Source organism: Prionailurus viverrinus, chromosome B3, assembly GCF_022837055.1.
Source record: "Prionailurus viverrinus isolate Anna chromosome B3, UM_Priviv_1.0, whole genome shotgun sequence".
In the NCBI taxonomy this organism is placed as follows: Eukaryota; Metazoa; Chordata; class Mammalia; order Carnivora; family Felidae; genus Prionailurus; species Prionailurus viverrinus.
This window is the reverse complement of record NC_062566.1, coordinates 33,511,086-33,536,952: the sequence shown is the minus strand read 5'-3', so window position 1 is coordinate 33,536,952 and position 25,867 is coordinate 33,511,086. Positions and strand designations below refer to the sequence as shown.

The 25,867-nt window shown below is 47.2% G+C and overlaps 2 protein-coding genes across 3 annotated transcripts in view; one reads left to right on the top strand and one right to left on the bottom strand.

Moving 5' to 3' along the window:
* SMAD3 (SMAD family member 3) overlaps positions 1-5,857 on the top strand; it is a 120,201-nt gene extending 114,344 nt beyond the window's left edge. For both annotated transcript variants that reach the window (XM_047863390.1, XM_047863391.1), the window contains exon 9: positions 1,513-5,857. In XM_047863390.1, the coding sequence (XP_047719346.1) occupies positions 1,513-1,636 (124 nt within the window). In that variant the 3' untranslated portion in view covers positions 1,637-5,857. The remainder of the gene's footprint in view (positions 1-1,512) is intronic.
* Positions 5,858-11,224: 5,367 nt separating this feature from the next.
* Positions 11,225-25,867, bottom strand: part of AAGAB (alpha and gamma adaptin binding protein) — a 56,225-nt gene continuing 41,582 nt past the window's right edge. The window contains exons 6-10 of the mRNA XM_047863401.1: positions 19,931-20,013; positions 18,972-19,068; positions 14,166-14,270; positions 13,650-13,699; positions 11,225-12,984 (exon numbers count right to left, since the gene is read on the bottom strand). Of these exons, the coding sequence (XP_047719357.1) occupies positions 12,907-12,984; positions 13,650-13,699; positions 14,166-14,270; positions 18,972-19,068; positions 19,931-20,013 (413 nt within the window). The 3' untranslated portion in view covers positions 11,225-12,906. The remainder of the gene's footprint in view (positions 12,985-13,649; positions 13,700-14,165; positions 14,271-18,971; positions 19,069-19,930; positions 20,014-25,867) is intronic.

Genomic DNA, 25,867 nt, shown 5'->3' with positions numbered 1-25,867 from the left:
CGTATTTTAGCTTCTGTTGCCTGTGTCTGCCCCATAGTGCCAGGGAGCACAGCACCTTGGCCCGTGGGGTCTCTGTGAAACCCAGGATGAGTGACCAATTGAGCAACCCAAGTGGTCGGGCCTCTCAGCAGAACTTACGGCCCCGTTACGACAGCCTAAGGGAACTAGCCAAGGCCCGAAGACCCAGCCCGAAGAGAGATTTAGCCCACCTTTCAGCCCTGGCTGAAACCATTTACAGAACAAGGATGAAGGGTTATAAAAGGAGTATTTTTTTTAGGGGGGAGGGAGATACTTAGATGGCTGCCAGTGGGAGAGAGCCCACGGGAGGTGCTTTCACTCCCTCCTACACCCACACGTGCGTCCAGAGGACCACCCTCAGGCACCGTAGGTCAGAGAGGCACCTCAGCATCCACAGGCCCATCTCTCCACCTCTACTCGTGTGAAGCGTCGGCCAGGCAAGGAGGGTGGTGGCCTTAGGCTAGCAGCCGTCTGCCTAGCGCGGCACTATGGCTCCCCCGCCCCGAGTGCGGGGAAGAGGCCCCTTGGTGGCGGAGGAAGCCGTTCCCGGGGGACACTGTGTCACCAGGCGAGACGTACTGCCAGCACACCCGGTCCTGTACGGTGCTCCGCGTCACTGCCACCTGGCAGCCCTGAGGAGCAGCCTAACAGGCGGGTGCGGCCCCTTCCCAGAACGGTCTTGCCCTCCTCCTGCCTCTCGGGCCAAAGAGTAAGGTTTCATCCATCCTGTAAGATGACCAAAAGCAGGGAGGGCCCAGGGCCCAGGCCTCTCACCTCCAGCTGGCACCCGCACCTCCGGCCTCAGCAAGATAGCCTTTGCTCACTGGAGGCCGTTGGGAGCTCGCCTGAGGGCTGCGTCATCAACCAGCCTGAATTTAGACAAAGTGCTTTGGGGAAACGAAACGTGTGGTGTGCCTTGGTTTTTTCCAGTAATTGTTCCATGGCTCGCTCTGCTCGTAAGATTTTCCAAAATAAGTCCATAGATGGGAATTATATCAGCACATTGGGAACTGATGGCCTGTGGACTCTGTCGGCGCCTTGCGAGAAACACCCCTCGATCAGACAGACACGCGTCATCATGGCCTGCTGGGGCCCAGGGGTGCCCGTTCAGGACAGATGGGACCGAGGGAGACCTTTGCTCAGGCTGGAAGTTCTTCACCGGGCGGCCGGGGGGCTGACACAGGCAGAGGTGGGCAAGTGCGATACCCTAAAATTTGCCTTACACGTTTAACCCTTGAAGGGCTACCTCCTTTCCCAGCAAGAGAACCTGATTTACTCAAGGCTCTTCCTGGCTGGAGGAGTATGGCTTGGCCGTCTCCAATAACAGTTAGTGGGATCTCCTCTAGGGCAGGGTCTAGCAAGGTGCCTTGGATAGGTCTCTGGCTTTGGGAGGAAGACTCTCATGAAAGCAGGCAGAGGTGTTTTGACTTGTATGTGTGTCTTTCCGGACAATTTTGACATCTCCCACCCCACCCCTTTCTCTGTGTCTTGCAGGAGACAGACAGTGACCAGCACCCCCTGCTGGATTGAGCTGCACCTGAATGGGCCGTTGCAGTGGCTTGACAAGGTCCTCACCCAGATGGGCTCCCCAAGCATCCGCTGTTCCAGTGTGTCTTAGAGACATTGGGTGTGAAGGGGGAGGGTGGGAAGGGACGGGCTTGGGGGAAGAAGGCCGTGTAGGACGTGGAGAAAATTGGAACTCAACTCACTATTGTCAATGAAGAAGTTTTTCTCCCTCAATCAAGGCGGCACCAGCCTGTTTTCCAAAACACAAAAGCAAACCCAGAGATGGATCTTAGGAACAGCTGTGTCTGCTGAACACATTTGCCCTTTGGCCCCAGTTTGGAGGGCAAGAAATGGCTTCTGCTCTGGTGGCTTGAGCAAACAGGTAGTATTTCACCACCTGCCCCCTCCTCCTAGCCTCCTTCTGTTTCAATGACCGCAATCTAGGATGTCACTGTCCAACGGGAAATGGCCCTCGTTTCCGGACTGGAGTGTGAAACTCACCTTGGGTGTTCTAGGTAGAGTAGAGCCTGCAGGGCCATGAGCAAACCTCAGGCCTGGCCCTCTGGCACTTTTAACAAAGGCTTCAACTGAGCCTTCCTGAGCTCCAGCACTCCGGCAGACCCCGCACCCTGGGAGCTGGACTGACTTGTGGCGGGGAGGGGGCTCGTCTGTCTCCTCTCCGAGCGGACGGATACGTGTGAGCCGGTGTGTTCAGAGCATGCACACAGGCACAGTGGGGAAAGCTGGTGAGACACCTCCTCTCAAATTTGTCCTTTCTCACTTTGAACGGGTGGGAGATCTGCCGGGGCTTCTGCAATGTATAGAACATCTTCTCGCGTTGATCTCAGAGATGTGAATTACACAAAGTGCTCACACAAAGCAGGAGGCAGCGGTCCCATCGCAGTGTTTGAGCGTGGGTCTCCAGTCATCTGTAAGAGCTCGCTTGCTATCCTTCTGCATCCGGCTATCTCGGTTTACGTAGTCAGTTGCGCTAATTAAATGAGCTTTATCGTATGCTCGTTTAAATGTTTATTTTATATTAAAAAAAAAATCCTGGTTGGCACACTGACTGGGAAACCAGCGTGGGGCCCAGCAACCTCTCTCTCAAGGTGAAGCTGTTCCAGGTTTTGTTGAGAAGACACCTGCCAGCAGCACTTTTGGAAACTGAAATTAACAGAAGCAAATTCACCAGAAGTGAAAAATCTCAGGCCAACACAGGCAAATGAAAAGGGCTATTAAAAAAAATTTTTTTTTTTTTGTTTTACACCTTTGAAAACTGCAGGCTTGGTGCACAGAGGTCTGCCATCCTCCCCCTGGGATGTAAGATTATCTAGCTCACAGTAGAGGATCATCAGTGACGACTATAGCAGCTATATTGTATAATAAGTACTGTTCCCAGTGGCAATTAGAAAATGGTTATAAATTATTGCAACTGGAAAAAAAAAAAAAGCTCTCCTTTTTACTGGACTTTTGCAGAATCCAGCAGACAGAATTGCCACTTGCAATTGGTACTTTATTCCTTGTTGCTGTTTTTGTATGAAATGACTTATCCCGTATTTTTGCATGGATTTCTACCAGGAAAAGTGAAGGGATTTCCTATGGAAGTCCTGTCTTCTTCCAGGTGAAGGGGAGAAAGTGTATACTTCTGGCAGGTAAAAACCTCAAATGTGATGACATTTCTGATGCCTTACGGAGATGTTGGGGGCTTCCTGGTGCCTCCCCGGCAGGATCCTAATGCCTCTGCAGCTCTAGCCTTATGGTTTCCAGGTAGGAGAGCTGCTGTCCAAGCTCCCTGAGGACACAGGAAGAGATGGGAGGAACACCTTGCCAGACCTACGCTTGGCTTTTCCCGGGGCTTGTTGACACAGAACCCAGAGACCACACAAAACCCCTGTCGACCTGACAGGGTCAAATACTGCAGGTCGGAAGTTTGCCTGCTGTGCAATGATCTGTGGACTGCTTCTTCCAGGAAGCTCTGAACCTCCTGGATGTGCATTCACGCTCCGGGTCAGGTCTGAGACTCGTGATGTGGAATATCCCATTTTGGCCTCTGCTGGTGCAATCGTGCCCTTCCTAAGAGCCAGGGCGGTGGTTCCCGAGGGCCTGAGTTCTCTACCTGCTCCATGATCCTCTGAGGACTTCCTATGGCACACAGCTGTCCTCCAGTTACTCGGGAACTAGCTTCAGGTACAGCACAACCTCGGCGACCCAGTGGCTATGCATGGATGGGGTCTTACAACCCATGATGTTCAGAGCTGAAGGCTACTTTTAGGAGGCATGAAGTTGTAGTTTTGTGTTTCTCCAAAAGCTCACTCGGCCCCTCTTCTTTATAGACTGCTCCTTGGAGGAGGATGTGAAAGGAAAATGTAGGTAAGTCCCCCTCTGGACAAAATTCAGTCCTACCCAGAGGTGAAGACCCTTCCCGTCACAGAGGCTGCCTAGGTGCTTTGGGCTTGTGTAATATTAGCGTCCTTCCTTTAAGTCACAAAGCTTGTTTTCTGAATTTGAAGAACCCGTTGTCTGAATGGCATTTACATGTTAAAATCTTTTTAAAGGACCGTTGAAGGGGGGCAAGAGAAAACAGGGCAGTCTAGTGGGGGTGGAGGGCAGGTTTAAGCGTAGGTGTCTGGGCTCCCCTCCAAGTTGTCTTCACCTTGTGGCTCGTGCTGCCGCTGACCCGATGCTCCGGGGTGGAGATCCTCGGCTGCACCCCAGACCCCCCGAGCCAACGTCTGTTCTCTTCCCTTTCCTCCCCCACCCCCCTTCCTAACTTTATTTAGTAACTTTGGTCCTTCCAGCACAAGCAAACGTAGGTAGCTGCCCCAGCAGGTTCGGGTTACAGGCCTGTGCTGGAACATCATCTCAGTTGGCCACTTTCCTGGCAGGCTGTAGACGATCTGACATTTTGAGACGAGCCTAGAGTCAGGAGCGGGGACTTTGACTCTTAGGAAGCACACACGAGGGCAAGGCTGCTGGCAGACTTTCCCGTCATCCTGATGTTGTCTTTTTTGTTTTTTGTTTTTTGTTTTTTTTTTGACCGTGGTGATAATTTTTTTTAAATCATTAACGTATTGGAATGAGCTGTAGCACGTTACCTTGTGCTTAGTTTTTTTTCCTCCATCTTCCTTTGGCTTCCTAGTGCTTGGACATATTCCAGGGCTAAGTGCTTTTACTCAGAGCGCAGGAAAAGGCTTTCTTTAGGTAGTATGTGCATGCATGTATGTAGTCTGGGCAGAAGGCAGATAGGGTTTCATCCTTAGCCCCAAGCTGCCCTTTCTGAAGCTCCGGGAACGTAGGGCCAGGTCTCGCCTCAGGCCGCTCTCTGAAGTCCTTAAAAGGAGAGGGAGGAAAAGGAATCAGGGGACTGTTTCCAAGGGGGTTACTGGTACCAAGAGCAGGCATGAGTTGAGTTCTGGACTCTGTGGGATTTTAAGTGGCAGAGTGGGGAGTTTTCCCCCAAATCTGTGTCTGTCTTCGCTTTACTAGAAGAAAGCCTCAACACAGCTGCGGCGTACCATTTTTCTTTTTGTGTCATGAATGTTCCCTTCTAGATCCTCCTTTTGAGGAATATCGGCTACTTCTCAAGAGGGTGGGAAAGCAAAAAAAAGACACAAGAGGATATGGTTCCCACATGACAAGGAGGCATCCCTGGTGGAGGGGTGGCAGTCAGTGGGGAAAGGACTTTTCAGAAACACAGCTCTCACGTAAACTCGCCTATTGTGTGAACTGGATTGAGCAATGCTCTCAGTGATTCTGTAACTTTTTGTTATGCTGAAGTATAATGTACACTCTGGCATTCTGGTGTTTTTATATTTATGTAATAATTTCTTAAAACCATTCAAGACCGAGAACTATTTAATTTTTTGAAGCAAGTTGGAAAGGTCTCTCCTCCCAAGGACTGACTGTGGCTGGGAAGAGTTGGGGGCCCAGCGGTTCAGCCTCCAGAACCGACCGCCCCCCCCCCCACCCCTGGGCAGGCCACCGGCGAGGCAGCGATCCCGATCCCTGGGTCCCCTCCAGGCCCTTTGGGGTGGAGAGAACTTGACGCAGAGGGTTAGAGCCAGAGCCCCCTCCCTGCTGCTGTGTCGAGGCGGTCCCGGACTCTGGTGGGGGGACAGCGGGGAGGCTGTGATTACCTTCACTTCTCAGCCAGCCTGACCTTTTAATACCTTTGTAAAAAGCATGTACGTATTTATAGTGTTTTAGATTTTTCTAACTTTTGTATCTTAAGAGCAGAGCACCTGTTTAAGCATTGTACCCCTCTTGTTAAAGATCTGTGTCCTCTCTTTCCCCTGTAAGTACCCTTCTAATAAACTTTTCATCGAAAAGCTCCCATGCCTGGAGCTCTGTCTCATTCTTGCAGGGTGGGGAAAAGATTGGAAAGCGGGCCCTCCAACGTCAACAATGGCTCCAGCCCCCCTTCTTTCTGCCCAAGCCTCTCGTGCTCCCTGGTGGCCCTCCTCCACTCACCGAGGGTGACGTACGTGCAGGGCCAGCAGGAGCCCCTGGGTTGGCCCAGCGGGGGCCTCTCCCTCGCTTCCCACCCCTAAGCAACACACAGTCCGATCGCTGCGTTGGTACCTGGCACTCATTTCCTCTGTACTCAGAAGGCCTAGATGCCACCAGATGAATCCTCCCCCAGGCACGGAAGTAGTTTTAGGTTCCTAAAGGTTTTCACCCCTTCCAGCTCTGAGGACTCGGTCAGCGCCTGCGCAAATACATTTTAAATTAAATACTCCCAAGGACGGAAAGACTTGGTTGACTCTTAACACGGCCCGAATGACGTGGATTAAGAAATAGGATTAAAATGAACAGTTTGGGCGGGGAGGCGATGGCATGGGGCTCGAGTAATCCTTTAGCCGGGCCGCTTCTACAGCATCTTCTAAGGAACTCCCCAAACACCTCCCCTACCAGGAGACAGGCCAGTTTCACAGGTGCAGCCCCTCCGGGCCTACGGATTTGCCACCCCCCCCCCCCCCCCCAGGAACTGCATCAATTCCTACCTTCAGAATTCCTAGTTCTGCCCTCCTGCCCGCCCCTGTCTTCCCCATGCTTTTAGCCTTTCTCAGCAGATGACTCCAATCCCACCTCTAGCCCAAACTGTTCCTTCAGACCCACAACTTTAAATTCCAGCTGCCTAGCAAGTGGGCTCCGAACAACGGCCCCAACCCAAATCCTCTTCCGGCGCCCTCCGCACACCCCCAGTTTTTAGCAGCAGCCTCTCCCGGGTCCCTCTCCCCCATCCTCCCGGGTCCTGACCGGCTTGATGCAGCTCTCCCCTGTGCTCTCCACCCACTGCTGACCAAGCCTCCCTTTTGTAAAGGCCCTACTGCCCGGACGTCCTGGCTCTCCTCGGCCCTCACACCGTGTCCTCTTTTTCTTGGGCCTGCGCCTACTTCTTCCGGGTTGGTGTTCCCAGACCACTGGATGCACTCTCGACATTCCTTCCTGAGTGACCTCATCTCCCCACATGATTGCAAGCCACATTAACGCTAATGACTCCCAAATCAGTATTTCTAGCCCAGACGTCAATCCCAGGCTTCGGACTTGCGTCCAACGGCCTGCTGGCTACCGGTGCTCGGGGGTGCTGCAAGTACCTCACACTCGCAACTGAAAACATGGAATTATCGCCGCCCTCATTACAAGGCCTCCCTCCCCTCTGGCCTCCAGCCCCAGAAGTCACCAACACTCCGCACGCCCTAGCAGCCCTGTTTGGCCGTGCCCAGTACGTGAGGTCCTTAGCACCCGGACAACCGCACTAGCTTCCCAACGGCTCCTGGCCTCTTGCCTGCTTTCCCGGAAACGCATCTTCCACGCGCGGCCCTGTGACCCACGTGACTTGAGCCCTCCAGTCCACCGCGTAAACTCCAAAGCCTTTATCACGGGCCACCGGACTCTTGTCACTCGACCCCTATCTAGCTGTCACAGCTCGCTGGTACAGCCGGCAGCCCAGGGACAAACAGGTGGTATTCCTTACACAGCACACTCCTCTCCATGATGACAAGCCCTCTTCCCAAGTCTGTGCTCCCTGCCCCTTTGCCTAACACACCAGCAGGTCACCTGGAGAACTTTCACAAATGCTGAGACTCAGGTCAGACACCTCCTCCAGGAAGCCATTCGCAAATCTATTGCCAGGCTTCCCAACTGAGTGGTAATTGTGTTTGTCTTCCCCTCGAGGCTCTGAGTTCCTTGAGGGCAGCATTTACATCTTATTCTTGTATCCCTGGCTTCTTTGGGCCACCGATTTTTGCTGAACAAATCAATTAGTGCCCACAGCTAGCAGATTCTACCTCGGCAATCCTTTCCATCTACTTCCACAGTGCCCTAAGTCCTTACATATGGTTGAAGGGATGCCACCAAAATGCAGTTCCTAATTGCCTTTTCTCGTAGCTCGTCTAACATCCTCCTGACCTGTGCCCCCGTCGTCCAGAGATGGAGGGTAGACGGCAGAATTACCACCCTTCTATTTCTCCATCCACAGCAAAAACCACTAAATACCATGCTGGGTCCACTCTCGGCCTCGGAAGAATCCTTCGCAACACAGCCCTCCAGGCAGGTAGCGCGACTCGATTCGTTTTGGCTAAGACTGCTGCCATTTCCCAGGAATGCAGTTGTGGTTACCTGTCTCTTCCGTGCTAAACCCCTTGGGCTCCTTGATTGCCTCCCAAGTAGGCACTGGTCCCACCAGGTAGTATTTCAAGGTTTTCTCCGAATTCACTCCATCCTTGTGCGCCCCGACGTAACCCCTTGCTTTCTCTCCCCGTACCTCTGGTTCATGCTGCAACTCCCGCTAAGAATCTGCCGCTTCCCCTCACGCTTTGGCTCCAGTTCCACCCTAGCCCCTAGCTCCGTCTGAGCACCACTTCCTCCAGTCCGTGGGTCTCCCAAGTGTGGGCCTGGCCGGCAGCATCAGTACCGCACGGGACAGTCGAAACGCATTCCCCAGACCCCGCTGGGGACCTGCTGAACCGAAACTCTGGGCCGGCACCCTGCGGGGGACTCGGGTGTGGGCTCACGTCTGAGAAAGACTGCTCTGAGACGTACCATATGCTCTCCCCAGCCCACTCTGCGCTCGCCTTCCCACAGCAGGGGAGGCTGGTCCCAACACTTCACATGCTGCCCGGCACTCTAGCTTTCCTGGCCTCGATGCGCTTGCCCCCCGGCCCCCACCCCACCCCCATCACCTGGGCTGGGTGATGAGCTCCCAGAGAGAACCCACACCCTTACCCAAGTCTGCGGCCTCTGCCACCCCTGCAGAGCCCGGTACCGAGAAGGTACGCCATCAGGGCCGGACCCTGAATCCTGTTTCAGCGCTTACCTGGGTAAAGGAACAGGGGACAGCTGCTCTTCCTCAACTCTGACTCTGAAGCCTTCTAACTTCACCACTGGCGACATCCTGAGAGTTCCCCAGAGCGGCTGGATTGGCACAGACCGTGTCCTTGGGCTTCGGATGAAGAGAAGGTTCTCTCTCCCAAACTGAACTGTTTCTATCAAGTTCCTACCCCAGGCCTCACTTAGCCCACATTTTTGTAGCACTAAAGCCACCTGGTTGATCAGAGAAAAGGGAGAGGCAAAGACGAAAAGCTTTATGTGACCTGTCGCCACCTCCCAGATTTGTGCTTGTGGGGAGAGAGGGTTTGAACCCATCAACAGATAGACACAGATATAAAAGGGTTTTGGAGGAAAAAAATCTTTTTCCTCCCAGACCTGTGTTCCAAAGATGCAGTAATGGTCACTGGGTCCAGGTTCTGAATCCATACTTTTCCAACAGGAAACAAGGTAGAACCACAAATCATTAAAAGCTGGAACGGGGCTCAGGAGTGTTCCAACAAAAGGCCCACGTTTGTTGCCGTTCCCGCTTGTTAATTCCTCGCTCTGCATGCACATCAGAGAAACACCTCAGAACAGAGCAAGACTCTTCCTATTCTAGAAGAACTTGGCTTTAGTGCTACAAACACACAAACTCAGAATAAAGACATCTACGCTAAGAGCAAGACTCGTGATGTTTATGACGTAGGTGGTGCCAAAGATAAGAAACTGAGCATTTCCACGACCTTTTCTGCAACAGCTTCAATGCCAGAGACGCAAAGATGGACCGCTACCCTAAACCCTGAGCGGAATCTAAATCAAAACGTGAACTTTGCTCTGCACGCTCAGCCTGCTGCTTTTACGAGGCCCTACCGATTCTGGGAGAGTTGACCGTCTGGGTGTTTTGTAACCGGTCCTGCAGGAAGGTGGTACGCTTGACCAGACTTTTCACTTTCTCTGCCTAGAGTCCTCCGGTAAGATGTGGTCTTTAATGACAGAATGCCATACCTAAATTGCCTGACTGCTTTAAAATCTGGGGTGGGGGTGAAGGACGACTTGCACTCGTTACAGAATTCTCTGCAACTCTGTCTCCGTCAGTCAGGACGTTCAATGAAGCAGAACCTCTGACCACGCTAGACACATGTTTGCTAAATTTAGCTTTGCATCAGCAGGCGCTCAGAATAGCTCCTCGAGCTCTCATGTTACCCTTAGACAGTGATTCTTTTAAGGCTGCTTCTCCGTGGCAGGCCGGCGCAGAGCAAGGGGCACTCCACGTGCTCTCTCGATGGCCATTGTTAAGAAACTGGCCTAAGGTAAGGGAATCCGGTCAGCCACAGCGAAGATGTTCACTCCCACCTCTCCGCCGCGGGAGCAGGAAGTTAGCCATATATCACCTTTCACGCGTTACAAGTAGTTTGCAGTTAACGGCCTGACATGCTCGATGGTCCTTGAACCACATCCCATATTACTCAGCCGTCCAAGTCTAGCGTCCCTGAATCTCTAGCTTCTCTGAATTAGATGTTGGCCAAGTTCTATAAATAGAGAGAAAGCAAACTGGTTCTGTCAATCTTCTCATACTCTGGCAGGATAACATATTTTAAAATTATAAAAATATCTATGTCTTCATCACTCTAAAATTATTACATAACACATGATTTTTGAGGGGAAAAAAAAAAGTTTACTTCTGTCTCTCCCTACCTTCCAACCCTCATGGACCTTCAAATGTTGTGATCATATTCAGCAAACTAGCAAACGTGAATCCAAACCAAAATTAAAGGCCTACTATGGGCCCAACTCTGTGTTACACAAATAGAGAAATGTTGGAGGTATTTAATTCCCGGACAGACAGTCCATAGTAACTGGCATTGGCACATTCACAGCTCATGTCAGGTTGACTGCAACTTTTACTGCACTATTAGCTTATGATCACTTTTTTTTTTTTAAATGCTTACTTTTGAGGGAGAGAGAATGTGAGCAGGGGAGGGGCAGAGAGAGGGAGACACAGAATCCAAATCAGGCTCCAGGCTCTGAACTATCAGCACAGAGCCCAACGCGGGGCTCAAATCCACAAACTGCAAGATCATGACCTGAGCCAAAGTCGGACGTTTAACCAACTAAGCCACCCAGGTGCCCCAGTTCGTGATCACTCTTAACATGAGCCTTTAGAAACCACTGGATACTTTTATCCCCGTGTGCCCTGGAAGGGGCCAACAGCCCCAGAAAGCGGAGGTCTTGAAAAGGTGAGTTGATATTATACATACACGAGGTGGATTCCACGTATTAGGAGTTTGGCAGAGTCTCCAATTATTCACTATTTATGCCCAATCTGAAGTAAGGCTTCCCCCAACATATGGCCTACTAAAAAACAACAAAATCATAATACACATTGGCAGACTTTATAAATAAATGCTATTTTAATCACCTGGCTTTGTTTAATCCACAAAACCACATTCACGGCTTTTTCTAGTCTGTCTTCCCTAACCACATGACCTGATGTATTTTCTGGAACCCTTCATGTTTTAAGAAAACCATTCTGCCTTTGATTTTGCAACCCCAGAGCCAACTTCCCTTACATTCTTAGTAGCTAATGCAGTCACATCAAAGAAACATTGATGGAATGGTGATCAATTAGAGTCTCAGAGACCTTCAGAATAGTTTAAAAAAAAAAAAAAAAAAGTCACCAAGCAAGAAAACTGCCAGTGTTGCCCGTGATGGCTCTTCCTTGACCGCTCCTGTCACTGAAACCTTCCCCTCTGTGGCTGCCCTGGCCCAGAACCTGGAGCATTTCACTCCTTCCGCCATTCCTCCTGCAGTGCTTACAAGGCGGTGCACAGAGGGGTCTGAAACTTGTTTCTGCTGGTGACCCAAGGAGTTCACAGTCCACACTAGGCCAGAAGCAGCTCTCGGCCTCCGCGTCGACAGCGGCCAGCCACGCGCCAGTCTAGAACTGTGGCGGTCACCGCCGCGGTGAAGGTTAGTGGCATGCATTTACAAAGTGTCTACAAAAACAGAAATAGGAATATTTGCCGTACTTCCCGCTCTTCCTTGGAGAGGTTCCCTTTGGTGAGCAACTCCCCTAGGGTTGACCCCCTCAGCCCAGGAAGTAACACAAGGTACTCGGGTATTCATTGCCTGACCTTTCACATCCCTTCCCGTCTTGCCCATCCTCACTGTTACCCTTTGGGCAGCGACCTGTTTGGCTCGCAGAGAAGAAGAGGGGGAGCCACCTCGTTTTGAGGGTATAAAGTGTGACGGCACAGCTCTGACATCTCAAGCGCTCTAAGGAAGAAGAGTTTCTTCATGGTTATACTAATGTGAAGGCCTCCATATGCATTCACATACTGTTTCAATGGCCCAGATAGGGAATTCCTTAACTTTCTTTCTCAGTCTCACCACCCCCCCCACCCCGCCCGCCTCCCCCCCACAACAACTTGGTAGATGAGTTTGTTTTGCCTCATCTAGTATAATCTAAGAATTCACCCTGGTTTTTTCCATTGTTTCTAGCATGAGCTGAGACACTGTATTTCCAATGAAGTGCCCAGAAGCATTTTTCAGCTAGAGACTAACCTGAGGGCCACGGACTCTGGCTCCACCTACACTATGGCACAAATCAAGTCTGTGGCAGCTTCCTCGCCTCTCATCCAAAGCAACAAAGCTTGGAGCAGGAAGCTCCCCGAAAGCAGAAAATCCAGAAGCTTGAGGAAAAGTGGCACCAGCTCCTGACCTATAGTAATCGAGTGTGGCCACAGAGGACACCACATAAAAGGTGGACTGGGAATGGCGTGGTGGCCTCCTTCTTCAACCGGGGCAAATCACACAGGCCCCTGAGCCTCGTTTCGCTCCCGTTCCTAGAAAAAGTGTATTTGAAAAAAACTCCCTCCTTGCTGTCATGATACTCCTCACTCCCTTAAGATATACTGAGAGAGGAAACCCCTACTATCCCCTAGTAAGAACTAAAATTAAGGGGACCCTAGAACTAAGTCAGGTGGCCATCACGATGATGGGAAGTTCGGCAGAAGAGAACTGGGTGGAGCAGGGAAGGATCTCAGGCAGTCAAACCCTAGCACAAATAATTTAGTGTTCTTCATCCGATGAAAGGCCTTCAATTTCATCTCTGTCTCCCCCAATTGCCATCCAGAAGGCCTTGGCCACCTGTGGAGAGAAGCGTGCAACACATTTTAGGCAACAGCTACATTTCAGCTTGTTTCATGTGTCAGTCAATATGCTCAACTGATCAAGACCTAAAATGCTATCCTTGCCCTCCAGCCTTCCAGCAACATATATCAAAACCCTTGAGTACCCTGACCCAGGACTTCGACTTCTAGAAATGCATACTGAGTCGAAAATCAGAGTTACGTACAAAGGTGATGGATGTGTAAGGTTATGCACAGCGTCACTATTTATAGAAGCAAAAAATGCACATGGCCTACACGTCCAAAAGGGAAATGGATAAATTAGGACACATTCATACAATGAAATGCCATAAAACACATACATTTCCTGCCAAGAGCATGTGTTGCATTGGTAATAAAACAAAACAAAACAAAACAAAACAACTGGGAGTTTTCCAGCCCAACAGTTAAGAAGGCAAACGTCCTGGGTCTCAATGAAAGTTCCATGTCACTCAACATACATTTGAAAAATCTTGGTTTGACTACAGCAATTATATTACTACAGTGTAAACATTCAATTCGTTCCAAGTTAATATCCAAAGAAAGTTCACACTAAGACACTAACAGAAATCAACAAGTGTGACATATAATAACAGTAACAGACCTTCTGTAGACACTCAATAAATACCTGACTGATTGTCTCACCTTTTCTGCATGCAACTTTCTTTGCTCGTGAGGAAGCGTCGCAGCCTTGTCTAGGGGGAAAATATATCTTAAGAAATTCATCTAATAGCACAGGAGAGTCTGGAGTGTATGGATGTTGTAATGCTAGAAGATGGGAGATGGGTTTCAAAGACAAATGCTTATGGTGTAGTCATTAGAGCTGTTAGGGAGTTTAAGTCTTCCCGATTTTCCAGATGGGGATGATGTGAGTCAACTGGCAGGGGTCTTACTGATTCCAGGTTAATGAGACACACTGAAAGAAACTGAGAGAGGCAAGAGAAGAAGGGCAAGTAAGAGGAAAGAGAGTGGAGAAAGAGGAAAATTTTCCCCGGGGAACTTCTACCAACAGAAGATGGCACGGTCCCCCCGGAGCCAAGGTTCTCCAGACAGCTGACACCAGAGCATGGAATCCAATCAGCGGTGACCAAACCAAATCCTACCATGTAAAACAGAGGAGCACCAGGACAGAAATGTGTCAGAGGCAATGGATCCAATTACCTTTCATTTCCTTTAACTTGGAAAACAGTCTTTCAAAATTCTCCAAATCTCCTCCACCAGTAGTAAGACTGGCTAATTCTTGAATATCCAGATCTAACATGGGATCTGAAAAAAGGATTTGTCACATTAGTTGCCACCTATCACTTACATATGTGCTAAATACGCATACAAGGCAATCAATCCTAGCTTTGACGGCGTCATCACTGGACGAGTACTCCATGTGCACCGTCTTCACTGCTCACAGTGCTTCTGCCTGCCTGGCTGCTGGCGGGCCTTCGTGAACGAAAAGTAGCATATTCTAGCCTTACAGCATTACACTGAGGCAAAGAATATGGCTTCGTTTCAGAGATGAGAAAACTAGAGCTCTGAGTGGAAGTGACTGGCTGGCTCCAGGTCACAGCTAGTGTGAGCTCGGATTCTGACTTAGGTGTTTCCAACTCTAAAGGCCACACTCTCCACTGAGGTGCACTGATCAACAGCAAGCGTCTGGAATTTATGCCGTATCTTCCTGTACAACAAATATTTTCGCATCTATTACTGACAACCACCATATGAGGTGGTTAGGACAGACCTCAATGTCTGCAATTTATACGTGGAGAAAGCTGGGTTTAAAAACGAATTCATCTAAAATTACAGTTATTCAGAAGTAGAGCCAAATCCTAACTATTACTACAAAGCCTTTATTATTTCTACCGCAACCTATTACCTCTTCATCAAAATTTGTTTTTAATCAGAATTCTTCCCCATTCTCCACTCCATACCGACCACCTCTATGATGTCTTCCCTAGGCATCCCAGATCACAAGCCTCCTTCCCTAGATTTCATTCCATACTTCGTGTTTCTAGAACTGTCTTGGCACTGGCACATGCTACTTTGCATTCTGACACCTCCCCACATTACTGAAATACCACCACAGTACGAGAGAGCTCACCTTTGTGTCTACATCACCGAGTGCTTTACTTTATGTAATTCCTTTTCATTTTTGCAACAGCATTGTTAGGAAGAATTTTCTTTTACGTAAGGGGAAACTAAGGCCCATGGAGGCTAAACAACTTACTCGGGGTCATCTCACCACTAGTGGTAGAGCCATGATTGGAACCCAGTTGTCCAGGACCCCAGGCCCACAACTTTAAGCATTATATCACAAGGCCTGTCTCCACATTTTTAGGCTGTAAGCTGCTTGAAGACAAGGACAACTTCTAATTCTTTGCATCTACTACAATGCCATACAGAGAATTTGGTGTTAAAAATGCATTTTGGTTAATAAATTCGCTTTGGACAAATTTCAATGGACATTTCATGTAGGCAGTTGACATACGGGGCTGGAGATAAAAATTTGTGATTTCTCTGTGTATAAATGGTAACTGAACGTAGAAGCACTTCATGCTTTAATATAGATTTGGCAGAGGAGGGTAGACGGAGTGCTGAGGGATGGCAATATGTGAAGGCTGGGTAAAGGAGGGTCATCTATCAAAGAAAGAGAAGGAATAACCAGAGAGGTAAGAAGAAAACCAGGACACGTGCTGGGTGAGCCAAAGAAAATGTTTCAAAAAGGAACCGATTCACAATGTTGAATGCTGTCAAGAGGTTAAGACAAGGACTGGAAAATGTCTACGAAATTTAGTGGCATGGAGGTCACTGGTGAGCTGTTTCAGTGGCAAATGGGACAAAAGCTGAAGAGTAATAGTGGGTGAGGGACGGAAAGAAGTTCAGTAGAGAGGAGGGAGCTGCGGGGTTGACAGATGTTTTACCTTTGTTGGTTTGGTTTTGCCTTTTTTTAAATTTTGACATAATTCCGGTACTATCAAAAAGTTATGAAAATAGTAAGTTCTGCCTTCCTCCCCTGGCATTAACATCTTATGTAACTAAAGGACAATTATGGATGTCAAGAAGTTCAAAATGGTAAAGTGCTATTAACTAAACTACAGACTTCATTCAGACCTCACCAGTTTTCCCACTAATATCCTGTTCCAGGATCTTACACAGAATTCAGCCGTCAGATCTCTTTAGTCTTCTTCAAAGTGTGATAGTTCCTTAGACTTGTCATCCTTCATGACTTTGACACTTTTGAAGAGTACTCGTCAGTTATTTTGTATCATGTCCCTCCAACTGTGTTTGTCTGATGGTTTCTTATTAGACTGAGGCTATGCCCCTTTGGCATGAAGACCACAAAAGTGACGTGCCCTTTCAGTGCCTCCTGTCAGGGGACAGGTGATGTCAGTGTGTCTTATTACCACTGATGTTAAAACTGGTGTCCGCCGGGTGTCTCCAGTGTAAAGTTACTATTATCCTCTCTGTACTAAATAAATATCTTGGGAAAGATACTGTGGAACATGCAAGCATTGTGTCTCTTCTCAAAATTTCATCTCTTAAGTTTCATGTTCATCGGTGGATCTTGGCCACAACGACAATTATTACTGTGGTGTGTGGCTAATGATGATTTTTCTTTCCCTCATTCCTTCTACCTTTATCAGAATTCTTCCATAAAGAAGAACTTCCCTTTTTTCCCTGGTTGTTTTTTTACTCAGTTCTTATGCTAGTATGGATTCAGATATTTTATTTTATTCTGTGGATTACAGCCCAATACTAAATTCATTTTTTTAATGTTTATTTATTGAGAGAGAGAGACAGAGAGAGAGACAGAGAGAGAGAGAGAGAGAGAGAGAGAGGGAGGCAGACACAGAATCGGAAGTAGGCTCCAGGCTCTGAGCTATCAACACAGAGCCCAACGCGGGACCCGAACCCACGATTCATGAGATCATGACCTGAGCTGAAGTCGGACACTTAACCGACTAAGCCACCCAGAGCCCCTACTAAATTCATTTTTGCTGGTCAAATTGTTCCAGCATGAGCCACAGGAAGCTCTTTCAAGTTGGTTCCGGTGCCCTTTTAACATGCTCCCTTTTTTTTTTTCTTCCAGTACCTCCTCACGTTCTGGCCCCACAGGATAACTCTAGGCTCATCCTGCATTTTTCCGGTCTCTAGCCATGGAATCAATCACTTCTCCAAGTGACCCTGGATCCTTTTATTGGAGGATGGTATTTAAAAACCAAGATCTAAATGCTAAGGGTGGTGGGGCGCCTGGGTGGCTCCATCAGCTAAACGTCCGACTTTGGCTCAGGTCACGACCTTGCGTTTTATGAGTTCAAGCCCCGCGTCGGGCTCCGTGCGGACAGCTGGGAGCCTGAAGCCTGCTTCGGATTCTGTGTCTCCCTTTCCCTCTGCCCCTCCCCCACTCGCTCTCTATCTCTGTCTCTCAAAAATAAATAAATATTAAAAAAAAAAAAAAAAAGAATTTAAACGCTAAAGGTGCCAACTGCTATTGGAGTATGGTGCTTCCAGGCCCTCTCAGTGGAAAGCGGTAGGACGCGTACACACGTCTCTCTCTATTGCTCTAGCGCAGAAGTATGCCGTCACGCTAACACCTTCAGTTCCAGCCCAGTACCAAACGGTGCATCCCGCCTTCTTCTTTCCTTATGTGACTTCTTTCTCGGACAGTGAGAAACCTAGCTCTCATTATCTATATTTTTTTAATTTTTTCAACCGATACATCCAAAATATATATTGTGTCAGGATTTCTAAACCATACTCCTGTGAGAATCAAATGTATTGGGCAGAGTTCACTATTTCTGTTCAGTTCTGTTTTTAGCCTCATGGTATTTAGTCAGATGCTGTTTCCCCATGTTATTCAGGCCAGTTCTTGTCTTCCCTACCTCTTCAGTGTGGTTACTGTTGTTTTGTTTTTGTTTTTGTTTTTGTTTTCCCCATGACAGAGACTTTAGCACGTCTAAAACCAATAGGAGAAGGGCACCTGGGTGGCTCGGTTGGTTAAGCGTCTGACTTCAGCCAAGGTCATGATCTCGCTGTTCCTGAGTTGGAGCCCCGCGTCGGGCTCTGTGCTGACAGCTCAGAGCCTGGAGCCTGCTTCGGATTCTGTGTCTCCCTCTCTCTCTGCCCCTCCCCTACTCATGCTCTGTCTCTCAAAAATAAACACATTAAAAAAAATTTTTTTTAAACCAATACGAGGGACCCAACTAGAAGACAAGGTTGAATATATGAAAGAGTAAAGAGATTATATGTAATTTTTCCTTCTTTATATGTTTCTATTACCAAACACTTAAGTTTTCTACTGGACTATCTTCTAATCAGAAAGTGTTTTAAAAGCTGCACATGGGCCCTCCGTGGTGGCATCGCGAGAACGCAGAACTGTCCGCAGTTCCACAACAAGAGAACGTTTACAGTTATTATCAACCACATCCCGTGGCTTTTGGACATCTGAATGGATTCGAGTTTCGGTTCCAGGACCCTCTTGTTAGATGCCCTTGGACAAGCTATTAAACTGCTCTGGGCCTCAGTGTCATCTCCATAAAATAACTTTTCTGCTGAACTTCATTACCCAACACAGGAAAGTAGATATAAAAGAACTTTAAAAGGATGTGAAAGGGCTTATAAAGTTGTATTATTCTTGTTACCATCAATTCTGCCAACTGTTAAATACTATGAAAAAAACTGGAATATGGAGATATAAAGCTGTTTCACCACCTGGTTCTGTCTGTCTCAGCTAAGATGATCTGGATCAGGATCCTGCTGAGAGAATCAGAGAGAAAATGGTACCCGCAGATTGCTTATATAGCGATTCTCCCTCCCTTGCTGATAGCCATCCACCAGGCTCACGTTCATTGGGGTACACCATCCATTTTCTTCCCTTGTTCATCCTCAAAGTCAATTTCCCCCTCGATGATGTATGTCCCACACCTATTCCAAGTTCCACAGAGCTGTCTCCTGGCAGCCAAAGGAGGAACTTACCCACGATGCTATCTGCCTGGGCATCTGTTGTGTTAGATGCACCGCCCCGATGATCCAAGAGAGATTCAGTCCTAGCTGCTGCTGGCAAACGGGGCTGCTGTTGAGGGAAATACACACAAGCAGTAATTTAATTGCAGGCTATTTCAGAACTAAAGCCAAAAAGGCTCACACCTCCACTCCCCAGTTGGCTCTAGAGAAGCAATAATGGGAGCTAGAGACAAAGAGAGATGGAAGAAGGGTTGATGTCACATAAAAAAAAAAAAAAAAAAAAAATCAGAGGCTAAAAATTCACTAACTCAGGAGTATTTTCCCTCAAGGAAAAGCTAGAAAGTGTTATGATTCTGCTACTGGCTATTAAAAAGTGGTTTTTTGTTTGCTTTAAGAGCCATGTTTTATTCAAAATGCAAAAATCAACGTAAGTATATCTCAAAAAGCTCAAGACTGATGAAAAAGTTGCCTGGAAAGACCACATGGCACTGTGTCATTTGCTCTTGGTTCCAGCAAGCCGACCAAGGCACACTTGGACCAAAGACCTTGGGGACACAGGGTTGAAGTCAGACTAGGAACTTCACTGAGGACAGGGACCCTGCCTCTGGTTTGTACAGGGCCTCATACATGGGAAGTATTGAGAAAGAACCATCAATTTTATTTCATAAAGATCTGCAGGCAACTTTATGTCTCAAGGAAATCCTAGCACGCTTTTTAAAGTACGCTCGCCCAAAAAACCCCACGGGGGAGCCTAAATTGTGATCATCTTGAAAGGGCTTACTGCTTTAATGCTGGACCAGCCTCCTCTCAACAGGCACCAGGCACAAGAGGACTGTTTTAGATTCTCTTTTTATCCTTGTTTTAACTATTTTCTGCTGCCTCTTAAATGGAAAGGAAAAAATGACAAATGGTGTAAAGAGTCATAATGACCAGGAGAAATTAAAACCAAAGGATCCAGGAAAAATCTTTACCTCTGAGTGACGCATCTCTGCTGACCCAATGCTATGGTTTGCTCCAGCCAATGAGCTGAGAAGGCTAAAGCCTTGGTTCCTATCTGAAAAGAAAACAATCCAGTCACGGACATTTGTTATTTACGTTTTAAAGTGTTAAAATGACCGTGATAAAGACACAGTGGCTATTTCCTCATTATAAAAGTTCTAACTATAAAAACTGTTACTCTGGGACATTAGGAATTTATAGATCTTTTTAAAAAAAAAATTTTTTTTAACGTTTATTTATTTTTGAGACAGAGAGAGACAGAGCATGAACGGGGGAGGGTCAGAGAGAGGGAGACACAGAATCCGAAACAGGCTCCAGGCTCTGAGCTGTCAGCACAGAGCCCGACGCGGGGCTCGAACCCACAAACCGTGAGATCATGACCTGAGCCGAAGTCGGCCGCTTAACCGACTGAGCCACCCAGGCGCCCCAGGAATTTATAGATCTTAATGCATGGACTCGTGCTTGCATTTTCTTCATACTTGTTATTTGAAAATATGAATTTTTTTGGAATAAAAGCTTCTTAACAAAATAGTCACCAACAATCACCATACTCTCTCAATTCTGAATAATTTTTAAAACTCACAGACACAGGTCCAGGCCAAATATAATGGCAGGTCCACCACAACAAACAAGACCACTCAGTGGTTCTTTTGCAAAGGTTAACAGCACTCATGTTTTAATAGTCACTATGAACCAATATGGCAGTGTTTCAAACGGTGTTTCAAATGTTCAGAAACGTTTACAAAAAAGCAACACAGGTGCGTTATCATCAGGTGAAAAGGAGCATGCATGCTTTTTAAAACAAAGCTTTCATTTTGTAAGGGATAAGAACTCCCTATACTCTTAATGTTTGTATTTACAATGGAGGACAAATCTGGAGCAGAACATCTAGAAATGATGACAGCCCTAGCGCCGATCACAGCTTCCTCAGAATCACCTGGAACACCTATTAAAACTAGCCTGGTATTCAAGGACCCTATCTCAGACTCACTGAAGCAGAATCTCTGGGGCAGACACCAAGGAAGCTGAACTTCCATTTCTCGAAGTTTACTTATTTATTTATTTTTAGTGATCGCTACGCCCACCGTGAGGTTCAAACTCATGAGCCCAAGATCAAGAGTCGCACGCTCTTCCAACTGAGCCAGCCAGGTGCCCCGAAAGCTGAACTTCTCACACATACTCCAGGAGAATCTTTGAAGGACAGGGATCAGGGAAGTCGGAAGGACAAAAAGAAAAGAAAATCACTACTTTAGAGTAGAAGGCGACACCCACAATCCAGGAGTCTAAAGGTACAGTTGTCAAAAAGCTATCTTCCTTCCCCTTGCCTTTCCTCTATCTGTCCCTTCCCCGGACCCATCCTCAGCTCTTTAAACCACCTAGAGGTTCTAGGTCCTACCCCCGTCGCGTGAAATCTGTTGCCAGACAGTCACACAGAGGTGCTGACAACAGAGAGACACCTGCCGTCTCCGTCCTTCGACACCACAACGACCGCGCATGCTAGGCGGAGGCCCGCAGTTTTTTCCAGCTCGGCCTCTCACCCCGCGCGTACCCTGCCCGCTGCAGGACCTGTGTGGGCGCTGGGCAGCACCAGGGGCCTGTTGATTTTCTCACACCGTACCCCAGCGTCCACGTACCCCTGGAGCCCCTTTTACCTCCTCATCCAACTCGGTCACTCTGCCAGGAACACGCCAGGCCAAGTGCTCGGGTGCGTCTCACGCAAGGACCAAGCGCTCAAGTGTCACCAAGGAAGGCAGCGGAGACCCAGAGGCTAAGAGAAGTAGATCCATGTGGTGTCTAACGCCGATGGCTTCAGAGAGCCTGGGATATTTGGTCCAATGTGCTATAGATTTTAAAGCAGTTGTACACAGTTCAGTGCTCTGACAGGGATTCTCCATGTCATGGAGCTCTCAGAGTAGACTTGAGGCTCTTTGTACAAAAGGCAGTACCTGAGTAATAGGGTGCTGCTGTAAGAGAGTCCTCACCTCTGTTACTGGAAATACAGTGGGCTTGGGGTAATCTTCAAATCCAATTCACAAATCCCTGCCTATTCTAATTCCACGGCTTATGTTTTTCCTCTGTTGGGCATCACCTAAACTTGGCAGGCCAGGCTGCAATCCATGAAGACTAAGGCAATGTTGTGTCAACTTAGGCATATTGTTTGATCAAAACAGTCTGTTAAAAGTCCCTCGTTCTTTTTTTTTTTTTTTTAATGTTTTTAATGTTTTTATCTATTTTTGAGAGAGAAAGAGAGACAGAGAGAGACAGAGAGAGAGAGAGAGAATATGAATCTGAAGCAGGCTGCAGGCTCCAAGCTGTCAGCACAGGGCTGGACTCGGGGCTCGAACTCACGAACCGTGAAATCATGACCTAAGCCGGAGTCGGGCACTTAACTGACTGAGCCACCCAGGCGCCCCAAAGTCCCTCATTCTTTATAGTGGCTGCCTCCAAGGAGGGGGTCTGGGAGGGACAGGAGTTAGAAGAGCCGGACTCATCACTGTAGATCACGAAAAGGTCTGAATAGTGGGAAGAGAACTGGGCTCCAGGTCAGAAAGCTTGGATTTCATTCCTGGCTCTGCCTCCCAATGTGATCGCGCGCAAATTAATGAATCTTTCTGTGTCTCAATTTTTTGATCCGTCAAATAAGAGGAGTGCTATATTCATGGTTGTGAAGGTCCTTTCTGCCCTAGGTGTCTGTGATTTTATGAAGAGGTACTCTTTCGCCTCTCTTACAGTAGCTCTGAATTAGCTGGGCTTTTTAAAAAAATTACTAAATAGAAAAACAAGAACTTTAAGTTTCCTAATCCTTTTAAGGTTCACAGAGGACTACGAGTTTATAATCAGGTTTTGGACTAATTATAATAAGCTGGAAGGACTTTCGCTCAGGATTTTCTTACAAACAACGGAGAAATGTAGTCAACTGACAAGAGAGTTCACGGTGTTCCCCTGCTTATATTTTAAGGAGATCAGAAACATAGCAATTGTCATGATTAGAAAAGCAACTCATTCTTGTTTATACAAAGCGGATCGCTCGCACATTAATGTTGCTCAAAAAAACTTGGATGAGATTTTATCCACCTACGGCCTTAAAGAAACTCAGTCCTGCCTAGTTCCAAACGTGTTTAGCAAAATCCTGCCCGTGTGCACCCGCTGTAAAACCATTCTCATAGGAAAGGATTACATAAATCTTTTCTTGTTTGCCAGATTTTTCTCCCCAGGACTCAGGGCATGGAAATATCATCCCTATTAAGAAGAATTTATTTCTTTAGCAGGTAGTTGTTGAAATTGGCTTTTGCCCCTCTCGTTTTATCGATGCCACAAAACACTACACCAGGAAGGAATAAATTAATCCACTTACTGAACGGATTCTTCTGGAGCTTCAGAGCTAGAGAAAAGGGAAGTTGTTAATGGTGGGAAATAAATTCTTCTGGAAGGCACAGTAAGTATATTAAACTCTGGTCCTAAAAACATCTAATTCCATTTCAGACTACTCAATTGGCACCTGTGGAATACTAGATTTTAAAAAGGATAGTCATGAAAAACTCTAGTGGTGCTGGTCATTAGCACAGAATTCTTACACAAGTGTCCGAAACAGAGCTATGGCCTCTAGAATAAAGATTTCATGTGCCTTGGGGAGGAGCTTCTATTTATATATTTATTTTTTTAATAAGTTTCCAGAAAATTTCATATAGATGACAGTGTCTGGGTATCTCTTCATAAATCTAAAAGCACAGGATTTGGGGGACGCTTGGGGGGCTCAGTCGGTTGAGCGACCAACTTCGGCTCAGGTCATGATCTCACAGTTTGTGGGTTTGAGACCCGTGTCGGGCTCTGTGCCGACAGCTTAGGAGCCTGGAGCCTCCTTTGGATTCTGTGTCTCCCTCTCTCTCTCTGCCCCTCCCCCACTCATGCTCTGTCTCTCTCAAAAATAAAATAGAAACATTAAAAAAATAAAATAAAAGCCCGGGATTTTTATAGAAACGTAACATGCACTTCACACAGCAACTGTGACTTCCATTCCCTGAGACACTTACAGAACTGAAAACTTGGGTCCAAAGGGAAATTTTAGCAGAAGGTTAAACATACGAAGGAGGCTGGGATATCTGCTGACGGCCTGATAGGACTCAGGCTGCACTGTGTCAGCCAGAGAGGTTTTTACTTCAAATTTCTACACAACACAGCCACAATATTAAGGATTTCCACGACCACACACCCAAAACGTCTTAGATGACCTGTTATGTATCTTCTGTGTCCATATTCAGCTTTTATTTCTTTAAAGCGGCAATTAGTTGGCACCATCTGTAGAAGTTCAACTTTTCTTTACATCCCCTTTCTCTCCCCACAAAATATTTTGTTTTCTACCCAGTGATACACGTGACCCCACTTACACCACAGCTAAGATTTTCGACTTCCATAGAGACGCTGGGCCTATTTTTTCTTATTTTTAAATCACACCATGAAAACTTATTTTAAGCAAGTACTCCATCAAAAATGATTTCACTAGTATTTGGGAAATAAGCCTACACATCTTTTTCACATTCCACTTCTTTAAAAAAAAAAGTTGTTTTTTTTTTTTAATGTTTATTTTTGAGAGAGGAGAGAGACAGAGTGTGAGTGGGAGAGGAGCAGAGAGAGAAGGAGACAGAATCTGAAGCAGGCTCTGGGCTCTGAGCCGTCAGCACACAGCCCGATGCGGGGCTGGAACTCACAAAACCGAGAGATCATGACCTGAGCAGAAGTCAGACACTTAACCGACTGAGCCACCCAGGTGCCCCTATCACATTCCACTTCTGCTTGACATAATGAAATGAATGATTCTGAAATCACAGAAGAGTTAGAAAAACTGATTTATTCTCTTTCAATGAACTATTTATTGCTTGAAAAGACAAAACTCTGATGCACCGTAGCTGGCAGTACGTGAATCCGTCCTCTCCCACACCTGGGCACCTGCTCCCAAGTCTAGAACTGTTTCTGCCAATACCTGAAGATACAATGAACATAACCAGAAAGTAACCAGACTATGCTTTTTCCCTTTATCCTGACTATAAACGAAATGTTCACCATGGAAAGTTCGGAAAGTAGACAACAGTATAAAGAAGAAAATGAAACCATAAGAGATGCCAATCAATGCTTTGGTATATGTCCTCCTGCTCCTTTTCTCTATGCACACATACACACAATTTCTTAACAAACTGCACTAAATATCAGAATGAGTACTGTCTTTTCCAAAGTTGTAAAGGAAAGCTTTACACTAATTTCTTTTTAATTTTTTAAATCTTTATTTTTGAGAGAGAGAGAGAGAGAGAGAGACAGAGTGTGAGCAGGGGAGGAACAGAGAGAAGGAGACACAGAACCCGAAGCAGGCTCCAGGCTCTGAGCCATCAGCAAAGAGCCTGACGCGGGGCTCAAACCCACAAACTGCGAGATCGTGACCTGAGCTAAAGTTGGACGCCCAACCGACTGAGCCACCCAGGCGCTCCTACACTAATTTCAATCATGACTCCACCATAGAGTTATATCTCCAGAGCCTGAAGCACACTCTTGAAAATCCTCAGAGGAATGTTTAGAATCAAGTGAAAAGTCATTCGGAACCAAGTGTGGGGAACCATAAGATGTTACCATAAAGAAAAAGAGGACTTTTATGTAGTTCGTAACCAGTTCTAGAAAGAATACCAAAGGAAAACTACCAAAAATGTTTTGCATGGTGGCCACAGGCGGGGGCCTGCCTTACCTCCAGGGTGACTAGCCTGAAGGGATCTCCCACCATTCATTTTGCTTACGGACAATTTGGGGGGCGATTTTTTTTTTAAAACCATAGTCTCATCATTTGACTCATTTACTCCATCTTCTCTAATTATTCACAATGCCCTCTTCCCCTTGTTCTTACAACAAACCTCTTCCACCAAGTTATG